Source organism: Polistes fuscatus, unplaced genomic scaffold, assembly GCF_010416935.1.
Source record: "Polistes fuscatus isolate 324 unplaced genomic scaffold, CU_Pfus_HIC Scaffold17, whole genome shotgun sequence".
Lineage (NCBI taxonomy): Eukaryota > Metazoa > Arthropoda > Insecta > Hymenoptera > Vespidae > Polistes > Polistes fuscatus.
This window is the reverse complement of record NW_025113075.1, coordinates 3,692,882-3,716,838: the sequence shown is the minus strand read 5'-3', so window position 1 is coordinate 3,716,838 and position 23,957 is coordinate 3,692,882. Positions and strand designations below refer to the sequence as shown.

The window sequence follows — 23,957 nt, the reverse complement described above, 5'->3', positions numbered from 1 at the left end:
AAATCTAAGAATAAATGACTCAAAGACGAATAATAATAATAATAATAATACGTAGAGTCATATTGAAAACAACGAGTCGGTAGGATAAAAATATTCATTGCGTATTTTCGCCCACGTGTAATTTTTCCTTTCCCCTCTGTTTAACTTATCACAAAGAGATTTACTTTTAAAATCGTTCGTTTCTATTAACGGAGCGAGTTCGAGTATATATTTTCTTCTTCTTCTTCTTCTTTGTTTAGAACAGCTAGAGAATTGGTGATGCAACGTTAGCAGCAGAGAAGGCGGCGAGTATCAGTCGCCATCTTAAATTGTAAGACAAGGAGAGAGATGTCTTTCTTCTTACGTTTCTGCTAGACTTTCAGTTAGTCGTCGTTGAGAAAGAGGTGGATTATTGTGTTGAGAGAGGAGTGAAGGAGGTGCGGCTTTTATGAGAGAGAGAGTGTGTAAGAAGAACTATGCAAGAAAGTAGAATATTGTGAATCCTTGTAATTTGAAGTTGTGAAGTTTACTATTTCTTTCTGTGTTATTCCAAAATAATAAGGACATTTATAAAAGTTTCTTGTGCAACGTTAGTCGTTGAACTCACCGATTCTTCCAAGTGTCACAACAATAAATATAATTTGAGTTTTCTTCAGTGACGTTTATCAAGAAAGAAGAGATACATATATATATACATATATATATTTATTTATTTATATATACATATATATATATATATTTACGTACATATATATGATGAACTGAAATAGATTTTGACGTATGTTTTCGAAGAAAGCCACGAATCATCGAAATGGGCTCCAAAATAGAGTACGTTGAATCGTCTCATATGTATGCTACGAATTACATACGTAATTCTAAAGCGATTGGCGTATTATGGGGTATCTTCACCATATGCTACGCCATAATCGGTGTTGTTGCATTTGTAACACCGGAATGGCTAGGTGATTTAGAACACGAAAATCCTGGAAGATTTGGTCTTTGGACGAGATGTAGCTATGGAAACGGTAAGAAATATAACATTTCATTTATTTTATATAAACAATTTTTAAAAACATTTTCACATAATTATATATAGTTTGTATTTATGAAAAAATTAATCGTTGGTGGTTCTCCAAGTCATTGACTCGACTACATAATAGATACGTGGAATACTAATTTTTTGTTGTAATTAATACGTAAATGCATTGGTAATGCAATTTTTGATGCTTCTAGATATGAAAATTTCAATAAATAACGTTGAATTTATTAAATAAAGGATTTTTATAAAATTTTGAAAAATGTTTGTATCTATGCAAAAATTAGTCAACGATTCTTCGAGTCATTGACTCAACTGCATCGTAGATACACATGCGGGGGAAAAGATAATTATTTTTTAATTAAATAGACAAAAAATCCATTGACAGTGTAATTTACGAAAGTTTCAGCTTTAGAAACGTTGTAACGAAAAATATTAAATTCATAAAATAAGTGATTTTTTTTTTAAATTTTGAAAAATAAAACATTCGCATCTACGAAAAAATGAATCAACGATTTTTCAAATCATTGACCGAACTGCATCGTAGATGCATGTGAAGGGGGGGGAGAAAGAAAATTATTTTTGAATTAACGCGTAAACACACGGTAAGAGGGAGGGGGGGCTAACGTCATTGATGAATTTTTCAATAGACTCACGATGTAAAAAAAAAAGTAACGTTTAATTCGTTAAATAAAATCAAATAAATAATGTTATAAAAATTCTGTTTTTTTTTTTTTTTGTTTTTCCTTATTTTCTTCAAATAATTTTTCTAGGTGAATTAGGAGAGGAATGCATCGGAAGATTAGACGATCTTTCTACCATAGCGAACGTCCCGTTTAAAGCGAGCACTATATTAGTTGGAATAGCAGTTATCGTAGCATTGTTCTCGATTTGTGCTATGTTACTTTTCTTTTTTTGCCAGAGCACGACAGTTTTTTATCTCTGCGGTTGGATGCAAGTAATTTCAGGTAATATAAATACAAGAATTACAAAATATTACAAAGCTTTTTTTTTTTTTATATTCTACAAATTACGATAATTAATACATTAGAAAGTACAATAAAAAAAAAAGAAAAAAATAAAAAAGCTATTATAACAGGACGAAGTTCTAACAAAAAAAAAAAAATAATAATAAGAAGAAGAAAGTACGATATTCTTCTTTTTCTTCTATGATTCGCAATTATAAACTCACATTCGTTGCGAGTTTACAATTAGTAGAGTGACGTAATCAACTTATTATTTCTACCTTCTCCGTCTGATTTTATATAGAAATTTAAAAGTCTTTTCACATAGAATCCGGTTTCAAAACGTGCATCGGGTTTATAAGATAAGAAACTTATATATATACCATTCATGGCGTGTGTATAGTTGGAGGAAATGTAGAATAGTCCGTTATAATGTTTAAAAGGCCATCGTTTATATTTATGTAAATGTATGCACGTGTGTTTAACGTATTTTGTATATGTGTGTTGTTAAGTATATGTACCGTTGGATACGCCTTCGACTATTAACATAAATAAGCTTCTCATTGGATCTCATATGACTAATAGAGGAGTGGGGGTGGATAGGAGGTAGGGGAGGGGGTAACATTAGTATATCTTCTTTCAAAATTAATATTTCTTTTTTTTCATCGTGTGATTACTCCTACGATAATTACTACTCTCTCCCCCCTTTTCCTCCCTATTGGTTTGTTTTCTTCAATAATAACAACGATATAACAAAAATCAATTGGATTTTAAATTGTTTAATATTTTGTTTAAATAATAATAATAATAATAATAATAAAAATAGAATTAAATAAAAGACGATGAAAAGAAAGTAAATAGGGGGAAAGTTTGAATTGGTATTATAACTTTCACGAAAGAGTGAAAATTCAAATGAGATTGTATTCATGTTTGGTAATCGAATGCAGTAACGCAGCACCCATCATCAACTACGAGATACTCACTAGAGTAACAAAGATTCGCGTATTATATTCTAAATGTGTTTGTGTTGTGTTGTATTTGTGTCTGTGGTGGTGGTGGGGTGGTGTGTGCTCTCTCTCTCTCTCTCTCTTTCTATCTCTCGGTGAAAGTTGCCATTTGAAATGTGGATAAGTTGATGATGGAGATGTAGAATACGTTAAAGGAAAAGAAAAAACAAAAGAGAACAGAAAAAAAAAAGAAAAACCAACTTGACTTCTTTGTACTTCTTTTCAAGACGCGATATGATGTTTTAATTTGAAAAAAAAAAAACATTTTGAATCTATTTAAAGGTGTGATGAAGCAAAAGTTTTAAAAATTTAATAATTTCACTTGCGTAATAATAAATTAAAAAAGTGTATTGATTTAGAAAAATTGCCCTATACAAAATTAATATTTTATTCGCTTAGTATATGAAGTAAACAAAATTTTTATTGATTTCCAAAAAATTGCACTATATAAAATTTAATATTTATTTTAAATTATTAATTAATAATTAATTATAATAATAAATTAATAAAATAATAATAAAATAATATAATTAATAATAATGATGATAATTTGAATAATAATTTCCAAAAATTGCTGCATTATCCGAAGTAAACACAATTAACGACACGAACTTTTGTTTCAGCCTAATATTTTTGTTTGTTTTTTTTTGCCACCCCCTCCCCCATCCACGTATCCTATAATATTTTTCTAATTTGATTTTGATTTGTAGCAATATGCATGGCAATTGGTGTATGCGTTTATCCACTTGGTTGGGATTCGCCAGCTATTCGTGCCGTTTGCGGTGCATCTTCGTCCAGGTAAAATTATTTTTTCTATTTTTTTTCTTTTTTTTTTTTCAATAAAAAATGAATTAAGAAGAATAAGCCAGAGATTTGAAAATGTGCGTTTTGATTTGGTAGATATAATCCAGGAGCGTGTGCTGTTAGATGGGCAATACCATTGGCTGCAATAGCTGCACTCGATGCAGTTACCTTGGCAGCTCTCGCTTTCATTCTTGCCTCAAGACACGTCAGATTACAACCGGAACCTTTTAACAATGGATCTTTGTACAAAGGTACGCGATATATAGATTTCGTTATAATGATGTTACCGTTCAAGTTTATTATTATAATTAATTCGTTAAATGATTCAGAATTTTAGGGAAATAATATTAAAAAAAGAAAAGAAAACATAAACAAGAACACTATAATTATACCAATATATAACTATAACTATATAATTTATTATATGTAACACTATATATAATTATATTATATTATATATTATATAACTAATTGTTTTTCAATGAAATAATTAAATAATTAAGCACACGAAACGTCCAATTTCAAAATGAAACTATTTAAATCGAAATATAATTTTTACGTTTGATACTTCATTATTTTGCACCCATTGCACTTGAATTATATTTCAATCTTATATGGTTTTTTTTTAATTTGAAATTTACTTTTTGAACTAACAATCAAAAAATTAACATAATTTAATGAATCAAACGTCGAGTGGGACTCGACAAAGGAGTTTCCCGAGATAAAAACTGATGGCGAGTCACACTCGCCATAGAAATTTAATGTTAATTTTAAAAATTTAAGGTTAATGACCTGATATATCAATTCACGATGATGTAATAGTTAAAGTATGTAATTGAAATTTGAGTATTGTAATTGAATTTGCCCTTCAAATCTGCTTATATTTCTACCTGCAATAATGCTTCTACTTATTTTTATTATTATTATTATCTCTTTTTCTTGTATTTTGAAAATCAGTGTTTCATTACAATCTGATTTGAAATCTACGAATCAAATATAATTCATTTCATATTTTCAATTATTTTCTCGTGAATTCATATATATATTACTTTGTTAAAATATATAATTATGTTTCTATTTCATACTTTAATTAATATATCATTGGTGTGTGTGTGTGTACGGTTATGATTGAATTAATTATTTTTACGAATTAACTTATTTCATACTTCAACGGTAACAGTCAAATTTCATTATTTCCATCTTATATTTATGATGTATCTACTTTAAAGAGAAATTAAAATTATTTAATGCATTTGTTTCAGGAGAGGTCAATCCGGGTTATGTAAACGAAGCTCAAAGTGTGGCTGGATCACGTAAATCTTTGTCGTTGAGACCTGTCCTATTAGTAGCACCACCTGAACAAGATCGTTACAGTGAATTGTCAAGAGCTAAATCACATTCGCATCATAGTCTTTACACCCCGGCACCTTCTCATCCGGTTCACACCGTTTCAACGAATACTTTGAATCATTCTCAACATAATTTTCAACTTTGAACATCTATTTTTGTTTTGTTTTTTTTCTTTTTTTTTTTTTCTAGATAACAAGAGTGTATATATATACATACGTTTAATTGTCCATGACATAATCTTTTTTTATTATTATTATTATTATTATTAGCGAATAATGATCAATATGTCGAATTGCTTTGAACAAAAATCAATTTTTTTTTTTTAAATGTGATATATATAGCTGCTAAATGTTATTCATATATATGTGGGGACGAAGCATGATGCGCATCTGTTAGGCCTCAGTTTTTCCGACAGCAAAATGTCCGTTCTCATGCACCCGACGTATCAGTTGTGATTGTAAGGGCTTCGGAACGACCAGTCGGATATCGTCGTCAATAATCTTGTATAAAAGTCCGTTTTTAGCCAAATATCCGTCAATCGCCTTCTTCTCTGCCAGGTTAAAAATCCGTCGCACCTTCTCATCATCCTGCTGTGCCTTGCGGATTCTCGCCGTCATGTTATCTCTGTCCACTGTGACCTGCAAACACACCGGTAGAGGATTTCTGCTCAAAGCGTCGACATGGGCCATTCTGTTACCCGGCCGGTGCACAATGACGTAATCAAACTCCTCGAGCAGTAGGGCCCATCTTGCGACGCGCACACATAGATCGCGCTTATTCATGGTCAGAGAAAATGCCCTACAGTCTGTCACGATTGTAAAGTGCAGTCCCAACAGATAAATTCTAAATTTTTTAAGAGCCCTCACAATTGCCAGCACCTCCAACTCATAACTGGTGTACCTCGATTCAGCCGGCGTCGTCTTACCGCTTGCATAATGCACCGGATGCATCTTCCCATCGCCATCATCGCGTTGCAATAAGATCGCCCCGAAGCCGAACATCGATGCGTCAGTGTGTAGTTCGGTCTCCGCACCCAATTTGTACAATTTTAATATCGGGTTTTCGCAAAGCTTACCCTTCAAGATTTCGAATGCTCCTCTTTCCTTATCGCCGAACTTAAAATTGACATTTGCTCGCAGCAAGTCACTTAGCGGCCTTGCAATCAAAGAGTATCCCTCAATAAATTTACGGAAATAGCCAGTTAAACCTAGAAAACTCTGCACCTGTTTCGTCGATGCTGGTTCTGGGAACTTCGCTACGGCATTTATCTTGTGCTCGGATGGTCGTACACTACCATCCCTAATTATATGACCTAAGAACTCCACCTCAGTTTTCAACAAAGAACATTTCTTCCAATTAATATTTAAACCGTAGTCCTTCGCCACCGACAAAACCGTCTCGAGTTTTTGCAACCCCGTCTCAACGTCATTTGACGGTATGATCAAATCATCTATGTATACTAACACAATTTGTTTTCTGATAAGCTCTCCAAACACGGCGTTAATGTACCTGACGAAGACCGCCGGTGAGTTACACAGTCCGAAAGGTACACGTAAGAATTCATACTGTCCGTCCGGCACGATAAACGACGTATACTTGCGACTTTTCTCGCTTATCGAGACATGAAAGAAGCCATTCCTTAGATCGAGTGTGCTGTACACTCGAGCTCCCTGCAACGCGTCCAGTTGATCCTCCACCAACGGCATGGGGTATCGGTCTTTCACAATCACTGTATTTATCTTCCTATAATCCACGCATAACAACACAATTAAACGACTTAATGAACAACGACTTAAACGACTTGAACGACTTTATGAATTATAACTCAAATGACTCGACTAAATTTCGGCTTCGACGATTTAACTCATTCACGATTTTACGTCTTTTCGTCTCAATGATCGGCTAACGACTCTGTCTTTCTTTTCTTTTCCTCCTAGCAACGACTCATTGCGCTGGTCATGCACCAAACATACGCATATACACACACACACACATCAACATTCGCCCAAAAAAACAAATCACCCGCGCTGCACGAGCTATTGCCCATCAGCTGAGGCCTAACAGATGCGCATCATGCTTCGTCCCCACATATATGTTATGCTATATATGAATTTGGAATAGTTTTATTAACCCTTTCGTTATAAGGGTCGTACATGCTAAGGGCTTGTATGTTATGAACTATCAACCCATATAGGAGTCTTAATATTATATTAATTTTGATGAAATGGATACTCGTATCAAAGCATGACAGTAAAGTTAATGATATATAATCTATTTTAGATTTTTTAAGAACACTATTATACATTTTCTCGTGTTTATGTAATTATATAAATTTAATAATATTTTTTAATAAGATATTGTGTTTTGTTTATATCGTCAATGAGAGATTAAAAATGATTTTTACGCTGTGAAAAAAAGAATATCGAACTTACGCAATTGAATTTCTTTTAAACATACCTTTTTAATCAATATCACCAAAATAATCATTTGAAATAATAGTAATAATTTGAATAAATTTCTTTAACGAATAATAATAATAATAATATTGTAATATATCTTGAAAAGAGGGTTGTCATATATATATATTATATGTTAAAATTAATTGAATAAAAAATAGAGAGAGGGTATCGTTTTGACTAGTGTATTTTAATGATATCATACAGGACAATTTTAGAGATTACGATTATTAATTATTCGGTAATCGGAAGTATAACAAAATTTACGAATTTAATCATTTTTTTACTAACGTATTTGAACATAATAATTGAGACAAATTATTTTTCTCGATTTAAAGAAAATACAAGTTACATATTGCGAAAGATTGATTATTTAATACAATTGTACTCAACCAGGAGTCCTCGCGGTCCGCATGGGGCCCAGCAAGACTACAATTACGGCCCTGCATGCTCAATAATTAATTATTTCGTTTCTTTTTCTTTTTTAATATTATTTTTGATTAGTAACCATAATTGATTATCGATTATTTGTACCCCCTAAGCCCCCTCCTCCATCCTGTCCTTGACATTGACAATTTTAAATACACTTATTATCTAACAATACGATAATCTGACTTTTGTTTAAATATTATTAAACAATTTTGAATTTTTTTTGTTAATAAATAAAATTTGAATTTTGGCGCCAATGTGAGATGGGGATTGGGGGGGGGGGCCTGTTTGATACGGGAAACGAACGTATGCGGCCCGCGAAGGGGGCAAAAAAAATAGGTTGAGCGAAACCTAATTTAAATTGAATCCTTGCGCGTTATCCTTATTTTCCTTCTTTTTTTTTCTTTTCTTTTTTTACGCTTGGTAAAGATATACAAAGTTCGGTCTTAAAATTAAAATCATTTTCTTGTTTTTTGTTTTTTTTTCTTTTTATTAAATATATCGTTGATAAATAAATAATAATATTTAATAAGAGGAAGGAATTAGAAGTAGAAGAAGAAGAAGAAGAAGAAGAAGAAGAATTAGAAGTAGAAGAAGAATGCAATATACAATTATGCGATAAAGTTATGACGATTCATTCTAAATCTACAATAAATATTTTTTCTCGAAGGATCTACCTAACGATTTAAACGATAAAGAAGAAGAAAACAAAAAGAAAGAAAGAAAGAAAGAAAAAAAAAATAAAAACAAGAAACAAACAAATATCAAGGAACGAAACAACATCTCGATTAATTTTTCCATCCATCTTTTGTTTATAATCTGTTTCCTTCTTTCTTTTTTTTTTCTTTCTATAAATATTAAACCATTCGTTATATTATAGCGACCCCATACATATATATACCATAGAATTAGACCATACGAATTTCTATGGAAAGATATTCGCGAAGAAATACGCCATATAACGAAAAAGAAACCAAAAAAAAACAAAAAACAAAGAGTGTTAATGAAAACCCGCCATCATCCCCACCCCTTCTCTAATTAATCTTAACCTCTAAATTTTTTCTTTAACCAATCAACGTAATGTATCCAATGTATACGTTGAGTGTATTTAAAAGAGGTTCTTTTTCCTCCCCTTGAAAATGAAAACCAACAAATTCATCGCAAAATTAAAAAGAAACCAACATTAAGATAGGGGGCGCGGAGTGCGGGGGGGGGAGGTTGGAAGCAAAATACGTTTGAAAACTTGTTTTTAAGAAACATCCTTCTTATCGTACTCGAAGAGAACATCTTTTACTTTACTTTAACTTTGCTTATATGGTTTTTGTTTTTGTTTTTCTTTTTTGGAAAGCCTTTAGATAGAAAGAAAAGGAAATAAATGAAAGAAAGAAAGAAACAGAGAGAGAGAGAGATATATATATATATAGATAGATAGAATGAGAAAATAAGAAAAAAAAAAAAAAAGAATCCACAGCAGGACGTCGAGTGCAACGTGCATTTTATAGTGCATTAATTGGACCGAGATGAGAAACGGGGATAAAACACTTTTACAACGTTGTAAACGCAAAACGTTGGTATCTTTTCTCTATCTTTAATGTTTTTATTTTCCTTCTCTCTCTCTCTCTCTATCTCTTTATCTTTTTCCTTTTCTTTATCTTTTTTTTCTTTCTACCATTCTCTGACATTTAATCGTATTTTACATTGGGTGCAACGTGTCAACGGTACAACACCAAACTCGTTTATGGTTTTACTGCACTTCGTCCAGTGTTTGTGTCATTTACTCATGCATATACATACATTTATTATATTTTTTTTTTCCCCCGATCTCTTCCGCGTTTTGCTCATACTTTACAGCCGGTTATTTTATTATTATTATTGTTATTATTATTATTATTATTATCATCATACTTTTCGTTTGATCGTTTCGACGACGACGAGTATGCAACGATATTCGCGTATTTAATTAACCATTTGAGCTCTATCGGTAATACGCATATATGCGTTCAACTAAAAAAACCCCCTCACCCCTTTACCCATTTATTTTCTTCGATTATGAACGCCAGATATACGAATTTGATGATTTTTTTATCAACGGGGATTAGATTTATGTAAATATATGCGTTTTTTTGATTGAAATTTTCCCTTTGATTTTAAATATATATATATATTAATTAATAAATTATAATAATATATAATTTATATTATATATATATATATATTTATATAATTAATAAATTATATATAATATATAATTACAGTTATCTTTATATAAGATTTAATACGTGCTGTGTATTCCATTTTTGTTCTTCTTTCTTTTTTTTTTTTTTGTTTATGTCTCTTATCATACACACACACACACACACAAATGAATTATGTTGTTATATTCATTGTAATTGATTTTAGATCGGGGTTTTCTTTTTTCGTATCTCTTTAATAAATAATTAAAAAATAATATTTTTTTTTAGAGTAATATTTGTAGAGCTCAAAGGATTAATTTGATTCTTTTTTGTTTGTTTGTTGTTGTTGTTGTTGTTTTCTTCATTCGTTGCTTTAAAAACAATTGAACGCGTTTTTAATGACTCCCTTATCATCTTAGACTTTACATTTGGCGAATTAAGACGTTTATTTTGAAGTATTTTAAGTACCTTGATCGCGAACGTAACATAACCTAGTTGAAAAAGTTCAATTTAAAAAAAAAAGGAAAAGAAAAAAGAAGAAATAAAGAAAAATCATACATAAGATTGACAATTATTCTTCAACATTTACACGAGAGCATGATCTCACAGATCCTAACTAATCCTACTCGAATTTAAACCTAAAATATCTATAATATATGTGAGATTTATTATTAATCGTTAATAGGTTAATTTTTTGATTTCTTTTCGAGTATTCGTCATATTTTAAATTTCTTTGTTTAAAATGATTCCGCACGGTTGTACAACGTCTACGTTTATCAACCTAGGCCTCTTCGAGCTTGATTTCTTCTCATCCTTTTTAAGTAACTCTTCTATCGAATACGGATTCCGTTTTTTTTGTACCGGAACCGGTCTATTCTCAACGGGTATTTCATTACCCGTTACTGTCGTATTCGTTTGTTCTTTTTCCGTTTCAATGATTCTTTTCGATTGATTCTGTTGTTGTTGTTGTTGTTGTTGTGGTTGTTGTGGTTGTTGTGGTTGTTGTTGTTGTTTATCCATTTCCAATGGATTTACCGGTGGTGTTGGATGTCTTACAAATGCACTCCGGTCGCTTCCTATTTTCTGACCAAGTTCCAATATAATTCTACCACTTTGAAATGATTTATATTGATCCTGGGATTCAGTATTTTCCTCCAAATCGCTTTTGTCCAATGAATCGTCGCTACCTGCCATAGAACTCGAACTGGATTTTAATTCAACTTGATTTTGTACGCCATTTTGATCGGCCAATCTTTCGGCGTCCAATGATCTAAATTAGAGAAATTAATTAATTTATACATTATATTCTCCTATTGAATTTTTTTTTTTTATATTGATATGTTATACTCGTTAATCATTTTGTTTAAATGAAACATACGTTAACGATTGCATTCCGTGATGTAAATGTAACGTTGTCGCTTGATAAAGGGACGAATAAAAACTTGGATTCCAAGATGGCGTCCCGTTGTTTCCAGAACTCGTTGAAATTTGCAACGGTCCTAATGCACCTGGGTAAAATAATTGATAGTCTGTTCTCATTAATGATTCTGTAACAATACAAAACAACCGATTTGCGATCATAAATATTATATATATATGTTAAAGAATAAATTGGTTTTATTTTCATCGAAGAAGAAGAAGAAGAATAAGAAGAAGAAAAAGAAAATATATGTTAAAAGGGGTTCACGAAAAAGACGAGTATTTATATCTTCAATCTTTCCCGATGAATATAATTATTAGATAAAATCGATCATTTTGTTTTGAATGAATAATAAATCGCGTGTTAATTTAACTTATCATTTGTTGGTTATAATAAATGAATTGAAGTTTGATGTCACAACATGGGTGCGATGATATCGAGTGCCCTTAACGTTATGCAACCCGTCTCATTTGTTTGCTCAATTGATTTTAGTGGTCTGGGTAATCCCCTTTTTTCCGCCATCTTTGATATTTTTCTCTTTTATCCGTTTTAATGAAATTCATTTCAATGAGAGAATTACAAATAAATTATGATCTACTATTTGAATTTTTACTCGTAAGATGTTAGGAATAAAAATGAAAGATGTGTTGTCTATATTTTAATTCGATTTCTATATCCCTAGGGGTATATATTTATTTAAAAAATAAGAAAAGAAACAAAATAAAGATTAAAAATAAACAAGCAAAGGAAGAATCGTCTGATGCAAAAATTGCATAGGTCACGAAAGCGGAATGATTTAAATTTGCGGATACTTTTTTGTTTGTATTCCCCGGTCCGGAGAGGATTCATCGAAGTTCGCGTGTTCTTAGACTGACGAGTCAATCATACCGAGTACCAAAATCTTTGCAAAAATTTCTTCTCGACTATCGACTTTCTCCATACATTTTTTTTCTTCTTTTTCTTCTTCTTCTTCTTCTTTCAGGCTAATCGAGAGTAAAAAAGGGTACGAAAATAAAGCGAAAACAAACGAAAAGAAAAAGAGGATTTAAACGAAGTTTTAGACCAATTATCTGTTAGGGACAGATGTTTAAGGGGGATCGTTGACTGATTGTCAGATAAATTTATAATCTCGACAAATATATTTTAATATATAAATCATTTGATTAAATTACGATATATATATTATGATGGAAAAATTCAATATCGAATATAATAGGACAGAACAAAATATTCATTAACTTTTTAAATTTATTTCAAATATCAAATAAATGGTCAAAACAAAATGGGGAAGTACCATTTTGGAAGCAACGTTGGAAAAGAATTTAGAAAAAAATTATCGTCGGATAATAACGCGGTAGAAAATTCCCTAGCTTTGTTAAACTAATTAAAATATTAAAACAAACAAAATGGTAAAACAAAACAAAGTAGGAATTACCTCTGGAAGCAACATTGGAAAAGAATTTAGAAAAAATATGATCGGCGGATAATAACGCGGTAGAAAATTCCCTAGCTTTGTTAAACTAATTAAAATATTAAAACAAAAAAATGGTAAAACAAAACAAAGTAGGAATTACCTCTGGAAGCAACATTGGAAAAGAATTTAGAAAAAAATTATCGTCGGATAATAACACGGTAGAAAATTCCCTAGCTTTGTTAAATTAATTAAAATATTAAAACAAACAAAATGGTAAAACAAAACAAAGTAGGAATTACCTCTGGAAGCAACATTGGAGAAGAATTTAGAAAAATATGATCGGCGGATAATAACGCGGTAGAAAATTCCCTAGCTTTATAAGAATAATAAAAATATTAATACGAAAGAAAAATAGTAAAACACAAAATGGGGAATTACCTCTGGAAGCAACATTGGAAGAGATTTGCGAAGTATATCCGGTGGATGAGGTTCCTTCGATTCCAGGATGATCCGTGTGTAGTCCACCACCCCTGAGAATTCGGTTAACCGATGAAACGGAAGGTAAGCTTTGTGGATCGCAAGCTCCTTGTCTGGCAAGTTGTTCGCGTATCTCCCAGGCAAACATCGTCGGCTGTTCCTGTTTCATTCGCAGAATTTTCTTAACGACCGTAGGCGTTGCTACTTGCTGCAATTCCAATATAAACATACAAACAAACATTGTCTCGGGTAACCCGTAACGGGAAACACTTTTGTGTCATTTAAACAAGAAACAGAGAGCTGAGACAAAAATTGACAATATTTTTTTTGTTTATTCAATAGACATTTAAGATACAAATTCCCCTGGTTCGTAACATTTGAGGTTAGAACGAGAATTCTACGATGGGTCGTAAAAGATTTTAACTTCAATATTATCTTCTTCTTACACACGGAAAACCATTTACATTCTTCCTAGTTATATAGTTAGGGAATAGTGGCGGGGGGTGGGGGTGGGGTGGGGGGAGGGGAACGATTACGAGGGAATATTTAACTTTTACGATCCACCTTTTTATCCAAGGACATGGTTCAAGATCTAATAAGTTTATTTCTAACACATTCTGTAGATATTATTGAACGAAGTTTTCATTTAAATAGACGAATACTTAGATATATCGGAAATCTGATATATAATATATATAGGGAAATAAAATGATCGTGTCGTCGATTTCGAAATGCAAACTAAACGATGGGAAATGATATGAAAAGTAGTAATCGACAGGAAAGAGAATGTGTCCTGGGCATATGTCGAGCACAGGTGAAGAGAAGAGGATCCATAAGAGCGCAGGCAGCAGGGTCAACGATCAAGATAAGCAAGTAAAGTCCGGTAGGTGGGTTGTTATAAACCTACTACATACTTTATTTCGATTTTAGACGATCGTGTTTTGGGACAGTACGAAACGGAAAGAGAACTATAGTCATCTGCCAGCCCCATTTTTGTCCTTTCATGTTATTTTTTAGGTTATGTTCATTTGGTCTTTTCGTAAGTAGAAGAGAAAAAGAATGACTTTTACACAGTGGTTCTCAATGATCAAAATCTTGAATGATTTATGTTTGTTCGGGACCGATGTTAGATGTACAAAATTGTAATAGAAAATTTAATAGATTTTGTTTCGTTTTGTTTTGTTTTTTTTCTTTTCATTGGTTATTTTACGTTGATTTTACTCTAAAAGTATTTCTTGATAGCACATTTAAGTTCAGTGATTCTCAATTTCAAAGTGATTCTTATAAATTTGACTTGCTAATGAGTGTTCTTAAAAGAGGGGGACTAACTTTAATGGTATATACAAGACAACAAGAGAGAAGCCGCCGCCACCGTTGATAATTTCATGCTAACAGTATGGAAATGTTATTCGAGTTTCATACCGAGATTTTTCAGATCGTCGACTCGTGCCAAAGGCGACGAACCGAGAAACAGGGGAAGGAAAAAAGAATACAAGAAACAAAGAGTAAGATAAGGATTAACGAATCTTATTTCTTTTAACGATTCTTAATCATTTCATTTATTTTCAATGTATAATTAGTAGCCTATACTGAATACGGGATATACCGAAAGTATACATTTTTCTATTATATAAATAAATAATTTCTTTTTTATTATCAGTAATATTTTATATTCAATACTAATTCCCCGTTAGACATCGAGTTTTCGTGAATATATTAATATTTTATATTATTTATTAATATATTAATATCTTTATTTTCCATAATAACATTTGTTGTTAGAATTTGGTTTTGTTATTGCACGTGTATTATTTAATATCATTTGAGATATCGATTTTTCTATTCGTACGTATATTAATTTCAATGAAACATCTAATCGATTAAACAGAATAAATTAAGACTAACTTATAACATTTATTTTCAATCTAACTTGTATCTATTAAGTATGTATCTATATAATATGAAACATTATGATATTTTTAAATACCTAAGAACACTATGAACCTATGAACACTAAAGTTTCAAACTACTTAAACAATACAATAAACTTATGAAAACTATTATCCTATAAACACGAAAATACCAAAGAACACCCTTAACCTATAAACATATGAACATTACAATACCTACAAACACAATCCCAAATATACAAATACCTAAGAAAACTTATGAACCTTAGAACAATCTAGCTTGTATCTATTAAGTATGTATCTATATAATACGAAACATTTTGATATTTTTAAATACCTATGAACACTAAAGTATCTAAGATTAATAAACTACTTAAACAACACGATAAACTTATGAACACTACTAACCTATGAACACCATTAACCTATAAACATATGAACATTAAAATACCTACAAACACAATCTCAAATATACAAATACCTAAACAAACTTATGAACTTTAGAACAATACATAACCTAAAAAAAAAAAACTACAAACCCTAAAACAATGAAATCCAACATCATAATAACATCAGACCTAAATCAACGAATAAAATAATATCAATCAAAAAAATATCTTAAGATGAGATTCTCTCATTTCATGAAATTTCAATTTGTTTTTGGAAATTTGGAAGATTGAGAGCTACTGTTAAGGTACCTCTACGATTAAGGGCGGTTATGGCAAGAGAGAGAGAGAGAGAGAGAGTTGAGGACGAGGAGGGTTAACCTAATAGTTTCAGAGGGTTAGGACAAGCCTCGCGTGCTACCGGGAGCATCTCAGATTCTAATCTGACACTTCCGTCGTCGTTGCCACAATTACCTTGGTCGACGTTGTGTATACGTGTCCTAATGTCTCTCTCTCTCTCTCTTTCTCTGTCTCTCTCACTCTCTTTTGCAACCTAGCTATCCCTACATTACGAGCTACCTCTCCATACGCGTGTACTCGCTCACACGGTCGAGGAAATTGGTTTGGCAGGACGGACATATGGCGCTAAACGTTAGATAACGCAAACCGTTCGAACAGGTTGACCAACTCGGTAATTACTGCACGAACCTACTATATATATATATGAGTTTGTATTTGTGTCTGTGTGTGTAGGTTTGTATGCTTGTGTGTTTGTGTACATCCTAGCCGATAAGGACAACCAACAATCTTCGAACCTGTTCTTTTCCATTCCTTTCCTTTCATTTTCCTTTTATTTTCTTTTCTTTTATTTTTTTCTTCTGTTTGAAAGGAATATACAAATGATGATTTAAATCCTTTGATATATATGTATCAAGAAAATTCATGAAATTAATTATTAATTACTATAGTGAGCATTAAAAGGAAGAATTATATGATCTGAGTAGGTAATGTATAAATGAACGAGAAGTGTTAAAGTTAAAGTATGAAATTGAAATGTGAAACGTAATTTAAATCTGATAGAATAGAAGGATCAATATAATATTGGTTTTTAAAGTACAGGAAGTAATAAGAATGAATTAATACGAGAGATTGTTGTAAAAATAATGGATGATTTTAATGACGAATCTAATTTTCAATTTCATACTTCGAATATATTTGTCTTTCGTGTATTCATATTAAATTGTTAAGTATGAAACGTCCGATCACTTTTATTACTTTAGATTCGAAATCGGATATCTGATATTTAATTGTGAATTATAAATTTGTATGGATTTTGTTGTGAAATGAATTTATTGATCGAAAAATAAATATATTTTGTTGTTTAAAATATTCATTGAAAACTGCCTTTATCCTATTTATTTGTTATATTTCATTGAGTTAAATTTGTCTATTTTTTTTTGTATTTCTTCAAAAATAAAACTATTTTGCACATTTTATCGTTTTTAATTAACATTTATTAATTATTTAATTCGATATCAAAGAATTATTACCGAGATTTTATTCGACAGATAGTATTTAAAGTTCGATAAGCGTTAATCTACGAGATATTAACTAGAAATTGAGGTTATGTTGAAAAGAACATTTACAAATAACCCATAAATAGGTGTCGAGTTCTATGAATCGTTGCAATTCGTCAAAATAAAATGGAAGAAATTCATAAGGACTTCATTCATGGGGGAGAGAACACATTTTCTAGGTCTCTTCTTTTTTTTTGCTTTTTTTTCTTTTTTTCTTTTTTTTTTTCCGTAACCAACGTTTTCTCTTCCATCTAAATCATTCATGTTGAAAAGTAAACATCGTATATGACTAGTCCGTTAAGATCTTAATTACCTGATAAACCTGGAAAACTGAACGTTTTTCTTTTTATCTCTTTTTCTTTGTCTCTTTGTTCGTAGGTAGAACTTAAAAGGATCAATCGATCCAGACAAAAAGTTTTAAATCGATAAGTTAAGAACAAACAAATGAATTTAAAATAAAATACAATTAACAAAAAAAAATCAACGATATTAGTTTCTTCTTAGGTTTCTTGAGAACTTATTTCATCTCAAACGTACGTGCTAACATTAATCTACACGAAAATTGGCGACAACTCATGAAAATAGTTCTGGACGCAAAAACAAATGTATACGTCCAAAACTGATCGTATACTATAAATACCTATACATAATCGTAAAATGTTTGTTTCACGACATCTGATTGATTACTCCTCAAAATGAAGACAAATGTTAGCGACAGTTAAAAACAAACAATTGACTAATGGACTCTTGCAGGCCACTTTCAAAATAAACCGTTAAAAAACATAGATGAAAAATAACCTACAAATGTGGCTAAGATATAGATATAAATCATCCTCATACATCTTGACCTTGTTTGTCGGAATAATTTGATCATCCCCCGATGACGATCAGTAGTAGTCAGTTCGTTAACTTGCGAACGAGTTAAGCGTGTGTCATTAAGGCGGCAAAAATTTGAATGTTGTTTTCTACCTGTTAAAAAGAGATTCTCCTTGTTCACAGCTGTGGTGAAAGAACAAGTGGGTTCTTTCGGGACATTACATTTACTTACTTGCTTGCTTGCTTGCTTGCTTGCTTGCTTACGAATGCCACTACCAACGAGAAAGAGAAAAGAGAAAGGAAAGAGATCAAATGTTGGAAAGAGATATAGCAACGATTTTTACATTCCTCTCTCTCTCTCTCTCTCTTTCTGTCTTTTTCCTCGTTTCTTTTTTTTTTTCGTCGCCCATGACGTTCCACTTTATTACCTTCGCTCCTTCGACTGGGCGTGCATTTTTCATGAGACAATTTTCTCTCTCGTGATGTCGTCCCATTATCCTCTCTCTCTTTCTCTCTGTCTCTCTGTCTTTCACTCTCTTTCTCTCTATCGTATCGTATTGGAGCGCACGCGTATGCTTACAGATAACAGGCGAAAGTACTTACGAGGACACGCATCGAAAATGTTACCTCATGTGTACGGGAGAAACACGTGTAGATCGTCTCGATAGTTTGGTAATTAATTCCATCGCTCGTATGCCAAATTGAACGATCAGCTTAACTTAATAGAAATGATCTTCTATATTAGATTAATCCCTGATTTTTTATTTACATATATATATATATATATCTCGTTTGAAGATATCGATTGAATCAATTTTTAATCAAGTAGTCCGCCATTTGTCGTTCGCCATTTTCCGTCCGCCATTTTGGTTTTTCAAAAAGATAACACACCAGGCTCATAATCACCGGATACACAAATATTCTCGAATATTAATTTTCAAATAAATTAAACTACATCTATCCCTGACTTTTTATTTATATATGTATGTGTATATATATCTCGTTTGAAGATATTGATTGAATCAATTTTTAATCAAGTAGTCCGCCATTTGTCGTTCGCCATTTTCCGTCCGCCATTTTGGTTTTTCAAAAAGATAACACACCAGGCTCATAATCACCGGATACACAATTATTCTCGAATATTAATTTTCAAATAAATTAAACTACATCTGCGTATGGGATCCTGCATTTATCATTTATTTTTATTTGTATATTATTTGTTAAAAAATCCCGTAATTAATAAACATCCAGCGAAGAAACGTATAAAATGTATTATATTTATTTCTAAATTAAAAGAAAATGTATTCCTTATAATAGAATTGTGCTAAAAAATCTTATTTTATATTAAGATATATATGTTTTTTTTTTTTTAAAGCGATCATTCGACCACTCACGGTAAAAATAAGTATACATACATAATGTCGGTAGGTTTGATGTTAAAAAAAAAGAAAAGAAAAAGAGAGAAAGAAAAAAAAACATCTATAATATATATAATATATTTCTCGACAGGATTCGAACCTGCGATCTCAGCGTGGGAATTAAACGCGTTACACGTTACTCTACCGATGTTATTGACTCAAAGCGTGCAATTAATGGATGTACTCAATGCATCGAAATGTCAAAAGTTCAAATCGATTTTCTAGGAAAACACCTGGTTCACTAATGTCTCGTATTTGACAGGTGTATTATAATAGATGTTCTTTTTAATTTAATACCGCTTACCTTTAGATCCTAGGATCATAGAGTGCTTTTATATTTTAGCTCGGTATTAATTAATAAAAGGTGTTCTTAATGGACGAAAATGACAATGGGAAAAAAAAAATAGGAACTTAAAGGGATAGGTTCTTTTAGGTTTAATTCCACACACGCGCGCACACACACGCATACAAAGATACACGCGCGCGTGCGCACACATAAACGCGTTATGAGCGGACAATTTTGAAAAGAGAAGAAAAAAAAAAAAGAAAAAAAGAAAAGGAAGACCGCTCGTTATTCAATTATCGATCATTTTAATTATCGATCATTTTAATTACCGTAAAAGGGTCTACTTTAAAGGGTCTATACTATCTTTCGATCTAATTCCTATAGCCAGAGTAAGATGCAGGTAATAATATCACGATAAAGATCTCGACAGATTCTTTCCTTTAGCTTTTTTTTCTTCTTTTCACTTTTCTTTGATCTCTTCCTACGAATGATCTCTCTCTCTCTTTCTCTCTCAACTGAATAACGATAAAATCGATACAGATAAATATCTCGGATTCGTAAAGGAAAGAACTAACCTCAAATGTATAACATTTTCTAAAAGGTTACACAATTATCCCCCAACCAATCCCAACCCCAACCCACACCCCCACTCCGTGTAACAATAAATTCATTCATGATTTTACGAATTTTTCTACTTATACAAAGTGGGATGCATTATATTCTCTAGAAGAAATTTCTCATACGTATGGAACCATAGAATTATATTCTCATTAGTGTGTGTGTCTGAGTTTCCATATGTGAGTACGCGTAGAATCACGCGCCTAAGGGTTCTATTAGCTGTTAAAGTAGAATTACATTAACTCGAAAATCGTTTTCATCATTTTCTACGATATTATCAAACACGTGAGAAACCGAAGAAAATGGTCTTTTTTTTTCTTCTTTTTTATTTTTCTTATTTCTTTTTTCATTCGTTCACTTTTTTCCTACCCATCCGAAGAAAATTTCTGTTTAACGGTATACAGTGTATGGGAGGTGGGGGATGGGGGTGGGGGTGGTGGATGTTTTTAATGGGAATTTTTCATTCGATTTTTAGAGGTTAGAAAATCACGAGCTCAACTAAATTGTTTGATCTATTTTATTAATAAATATTCCCATTGTGACGATGAAAATAAATTTTTAAAATTATACGCAGGGTGGTTCACGATAAAATGAACATCATTTTTGAATATCTTTGAATATCAATAATTGTTGAAATATATAACGAAATGTTTAAAGAAAAAGTACGTTTTCCCTTTGAAATGTTTTAGTTATTTCATGTATTATTATCTGATATATTGTACACTTCAACGGTACGATGTATATAGATATTGTAGAAAAAAAAAAAACTAGAAAAAAAAAAAGAGAGTAAGACAGAAATAATATTTACGCCCTTTTACGTATACTCGTTTATAAACCGAGGACGTTTATTTTACGACGTTTAATATTCCCTCAGAACGGTACGTTCGTTTATTTTATGAAACTCTTATCGAATATACCATTTATATCACACCACGGGATTTCTCATTGCGCTTTTTATGGGGAAACCATGTAAATTTGTTTTATTTTTTTTTTCGTCCCAAAATTCCTTCCTTATTCCTTTCTCTCTCTCTCTCTCTCTCTCTTATATGTTTTATAAATTACTAATATTTAAAATTAACCAATTAGATTAAAAAATTAAAATCAACTATGAATAATAATTATTAAAACGCACATTATAAAATATAATATAAAAAAACATTTACTATTGGCTAATTGAACGACATTCAATTGATTAATTAAAATATTTTTTAAGAACTTTAATAAAGTCGACTGTATTACACGAGAGTAATCTGTATATATATATAATATTAGTCTAATAATATTATTTTAATAATAAATAATAATAGTATAATAATAATAATAAATAAAATAATAATATATATATTACTTTTTAATAATTTTATTATAATAATAGTAATGATAATATTATTTTTTTACGAAAAAAAGAGAAAAAAAAAAAAAGAAGAAAAGAAAATAAACTGCGATTAGTTGCATCGAGGGTTGAACGTTCTTCTTCTTTAGTCGCGTGTGTATTTTCGTTTCGTTTCGTTTCCTTTCCTTTCCTTTTGTTTCCTTTTGTTTCGATCGTCTTATTTTATTTGATTTTCTTTTTTTTGAAGTTATACTTCTTTTTTTATTTTTTCTTTGTAACGAACTACCGAAAATAAGATCGAGAGAATTCATACTCGCACGTAGTACGGCGAGTGGCCTGATTAATTTAATGCACGAAAGGATATCCCAATGGGAGGACGATGATCGCACATCATCCCCGTGATTCACAAACTGGGCGTACCGTGCGAACGTACAAACGCGAACAAGAAAAGCGTGCAAAAGCCATGAAATTATGCAAATCTACGACGTCGCAAGGTGTTTGGATAATTGCGTCTTATGGTCAACGCACGCACACTAACGCGACCACAAATAGGCCTTACTTAAAATCACATCAGGAATGTCCGAGGCATCCTCTACCTTCTCGCCGTATTATCTACCTTCCCTGACCCCCTGCGCCCCCCGCCTCCCCCCGCCCCTTCCTTATCCCACTCTCTTTTTCATTCCTAACTACTTTTATTCCTTTTATTCTACTGTTGCTTGCTTATTTTATTGTTGTTGTTGTTGTTGAACGAATAAAATGGCAAATTATTATTATTATTATTATTATTATTATTATTATTATTATTATTATTGTATATTTAATTTTAATATGTTAATAGGCCAAGACTTCAAATAATAATAATAATAATAACAATAATAAGAATTGTGATAATAAAATTATAATAATCCTCCGTCGGTAAGGTAGATTTAATTAAACCGCCGCCATGTTTGAATTTTGAAAAATGTTTTTCGTCGCATAAAAATATGAGACAAAATAAATAAGTACTCTTTAAGGTTATCTAAAATATTGTTTAGTTATTTATATTATTTGAAATTGAAATATAAATATATTGAAATATAAATATAATTATTCTATAAATATAATATTTTTGGAGGTTATAAGACTCTCGTTACCGGCTGAGGGATGATATTTATTCGAAAAAGTAATGTTAATTTAATATAAACAATGTAAACTAACCTTGGTTTTACTTCCACCGATGCTTCCTGGTCTGATGCTTCCAGTTTCGTAAAATCTTGTTAATATTTTGGAAACGCACCCGTGTGATACGAGTAATTGTCGTGAGATATCGCAAGGTCTAACACCGACCAATGCTAGTTGCACAATACGTTGACGTACACAATCTGGTAATGGTCTTCCATTAACAAATACGCCACCAAGTTGATTCACTCCGGCTTGACCTAAATGGAACAGAAAAATAAGACATTTTTTTTCATATATTAATAACACGATATTTATTATCATTTATTTATTTATTTATTTATTTATTTATTTATTTATTTATTTGTGTATCGTAATATATCAATGTATTATAGTATTTTCTTTTGTTTTGTATAACACCTTACGAGATAAATTTCGACAAATATCAAAATAAAAATAATATATATATATATATACATTTATACATCTGTATGAACATTAATAAAATAGAAAAAAAAAGTAATAAAGGTTTAATTCAAAAAAGTCTACATTTTACGATTATGTAAATAACCGGGTGGATATAAAATGCTATATCTCTTACAAGTAGAATTACGATTTGTACGGTCATCGATCTCGAAAGAATTTCGAACGAAAGAAAGAAAGAAAAAAATAAGTAGGAAAAGATTTCTTTTCAATCCTTCCTCTGTCCTTTTTTATTTCTCATCCGTACATTAATTCCGAATGTATTTTATTTTTATCGTTTATAAAAGGCGCGCTTCGATGGTCTCCGATATAATTTTTACGGCTATTTGTTTATTTCAGATTAACGGGCATATACATCTGTTCAGAGTGATCATCAATTATTTTTTCTATTAAATCTATCCTTTGCGAAGGAAGATTACTTTTTTTCGTTATTCTAGAGATAAATTGAATAATTTAGAAAA

The 23,957-nt window shown here is 31.2% G+C and overlaps 3 protein-coding genes across 10 annotated transcripts in view; 2 read left to right on the top strand and 1 right to left on the bottom strand.

The window, feature by feature from the left end:
- Window positions 1–23,957, top strand: part of LOC122515069 (fasciclin-1) — a 763,302-nt gene that overhangs the window by 399,619 nt on the left and 339,726 nt on the right. The gene's annotated exons all lie outside the window — the stretch shown is intronic.
- LOC122515084 (LHFPL tetraspan subfamily member 3 protein-like) lies at window positions 156–7,572 on the top strand. 2 transcript variants are annotated; one of them, XM_043632269.1, is made up of 5 exons: window positions 158–1,004; window positions 1,789–1,983; window positions 3,698–3,785; window positions 3,888–4,042; window positions 5,054–7,572. In XM_043632269.1, the coding sequence occupies exons 1-5, from the start codon at window positions 791–793 to the stop codon at window positions 5,284–5,286; spliced, it is 885 nt and encodes a 294-aa protein (XP_043488204.1). In that variant the 5' UTR covers window positions 158–790; the 3' UTR covers window positions 5,287–7,572. The 2 variants fall into 2 exon arrangements, with proteins under 2 accessions (XP_043488205.1, XP_043488204.1); XM_043632270.1 differs by lacking the exon at window positions 1,789–1,983 and having other exon boundaries at window positions 156–1,004.
- Window positions 10,352–23,957, bottom strand: part of LOC122515081 (paired box protein Pax-2-A) — a 28,411-nt gene continuing 14,805 nt past the window's right edge. The window contains exons 3-6 of the mRNA XM_043632264.1: window positions 23,053–23,273; window positions 13,473–13,719; window positions 11,579–11,747; window positions 10,352–11,470 (exon numbers count right to left, since the gene is read on the bottom strand). Of these exons, the coding sequence (XP_043488199.1) occupies window positions 10,924–11,470; window positions 11,579–11,747; window positions 13,473–13,719; window positions 23,053–23,273 (1,184 nt within the window). The 3' untranslated portion in view covers window positions 10,352–10,923. The remainder of the gene's footprint in view (window positions 11,471–11,578; window positions 11,748–13,472; window positions 13,720–23,052; window positions 23,274–23,957) is intronic.

Bases quoted from the DNA above. Each gene is read 5' to 3' on its own strand.
- LOC122515084 (XM_043632269.1), top strand. From the start codon at position 791: ATGGGCTCCAAAATAGAGTACGTTGAATCGTCTCATATGTATGCTACG. The intron at 1,005-1,788 runs GTAAGAAATATA...TAATTTTTCTAG, and splicing joins GAGATGTAGCTATGGAAACG to GTGAATTAGGAGAGGAATGC. The intron at 4,043-5,053 runs GTACGCGATATA...CATTTGTTTCAG, and splicing joins CAATGGATCTTTGTACAAAG to GAGAGGTCAATCCGGGTTAT.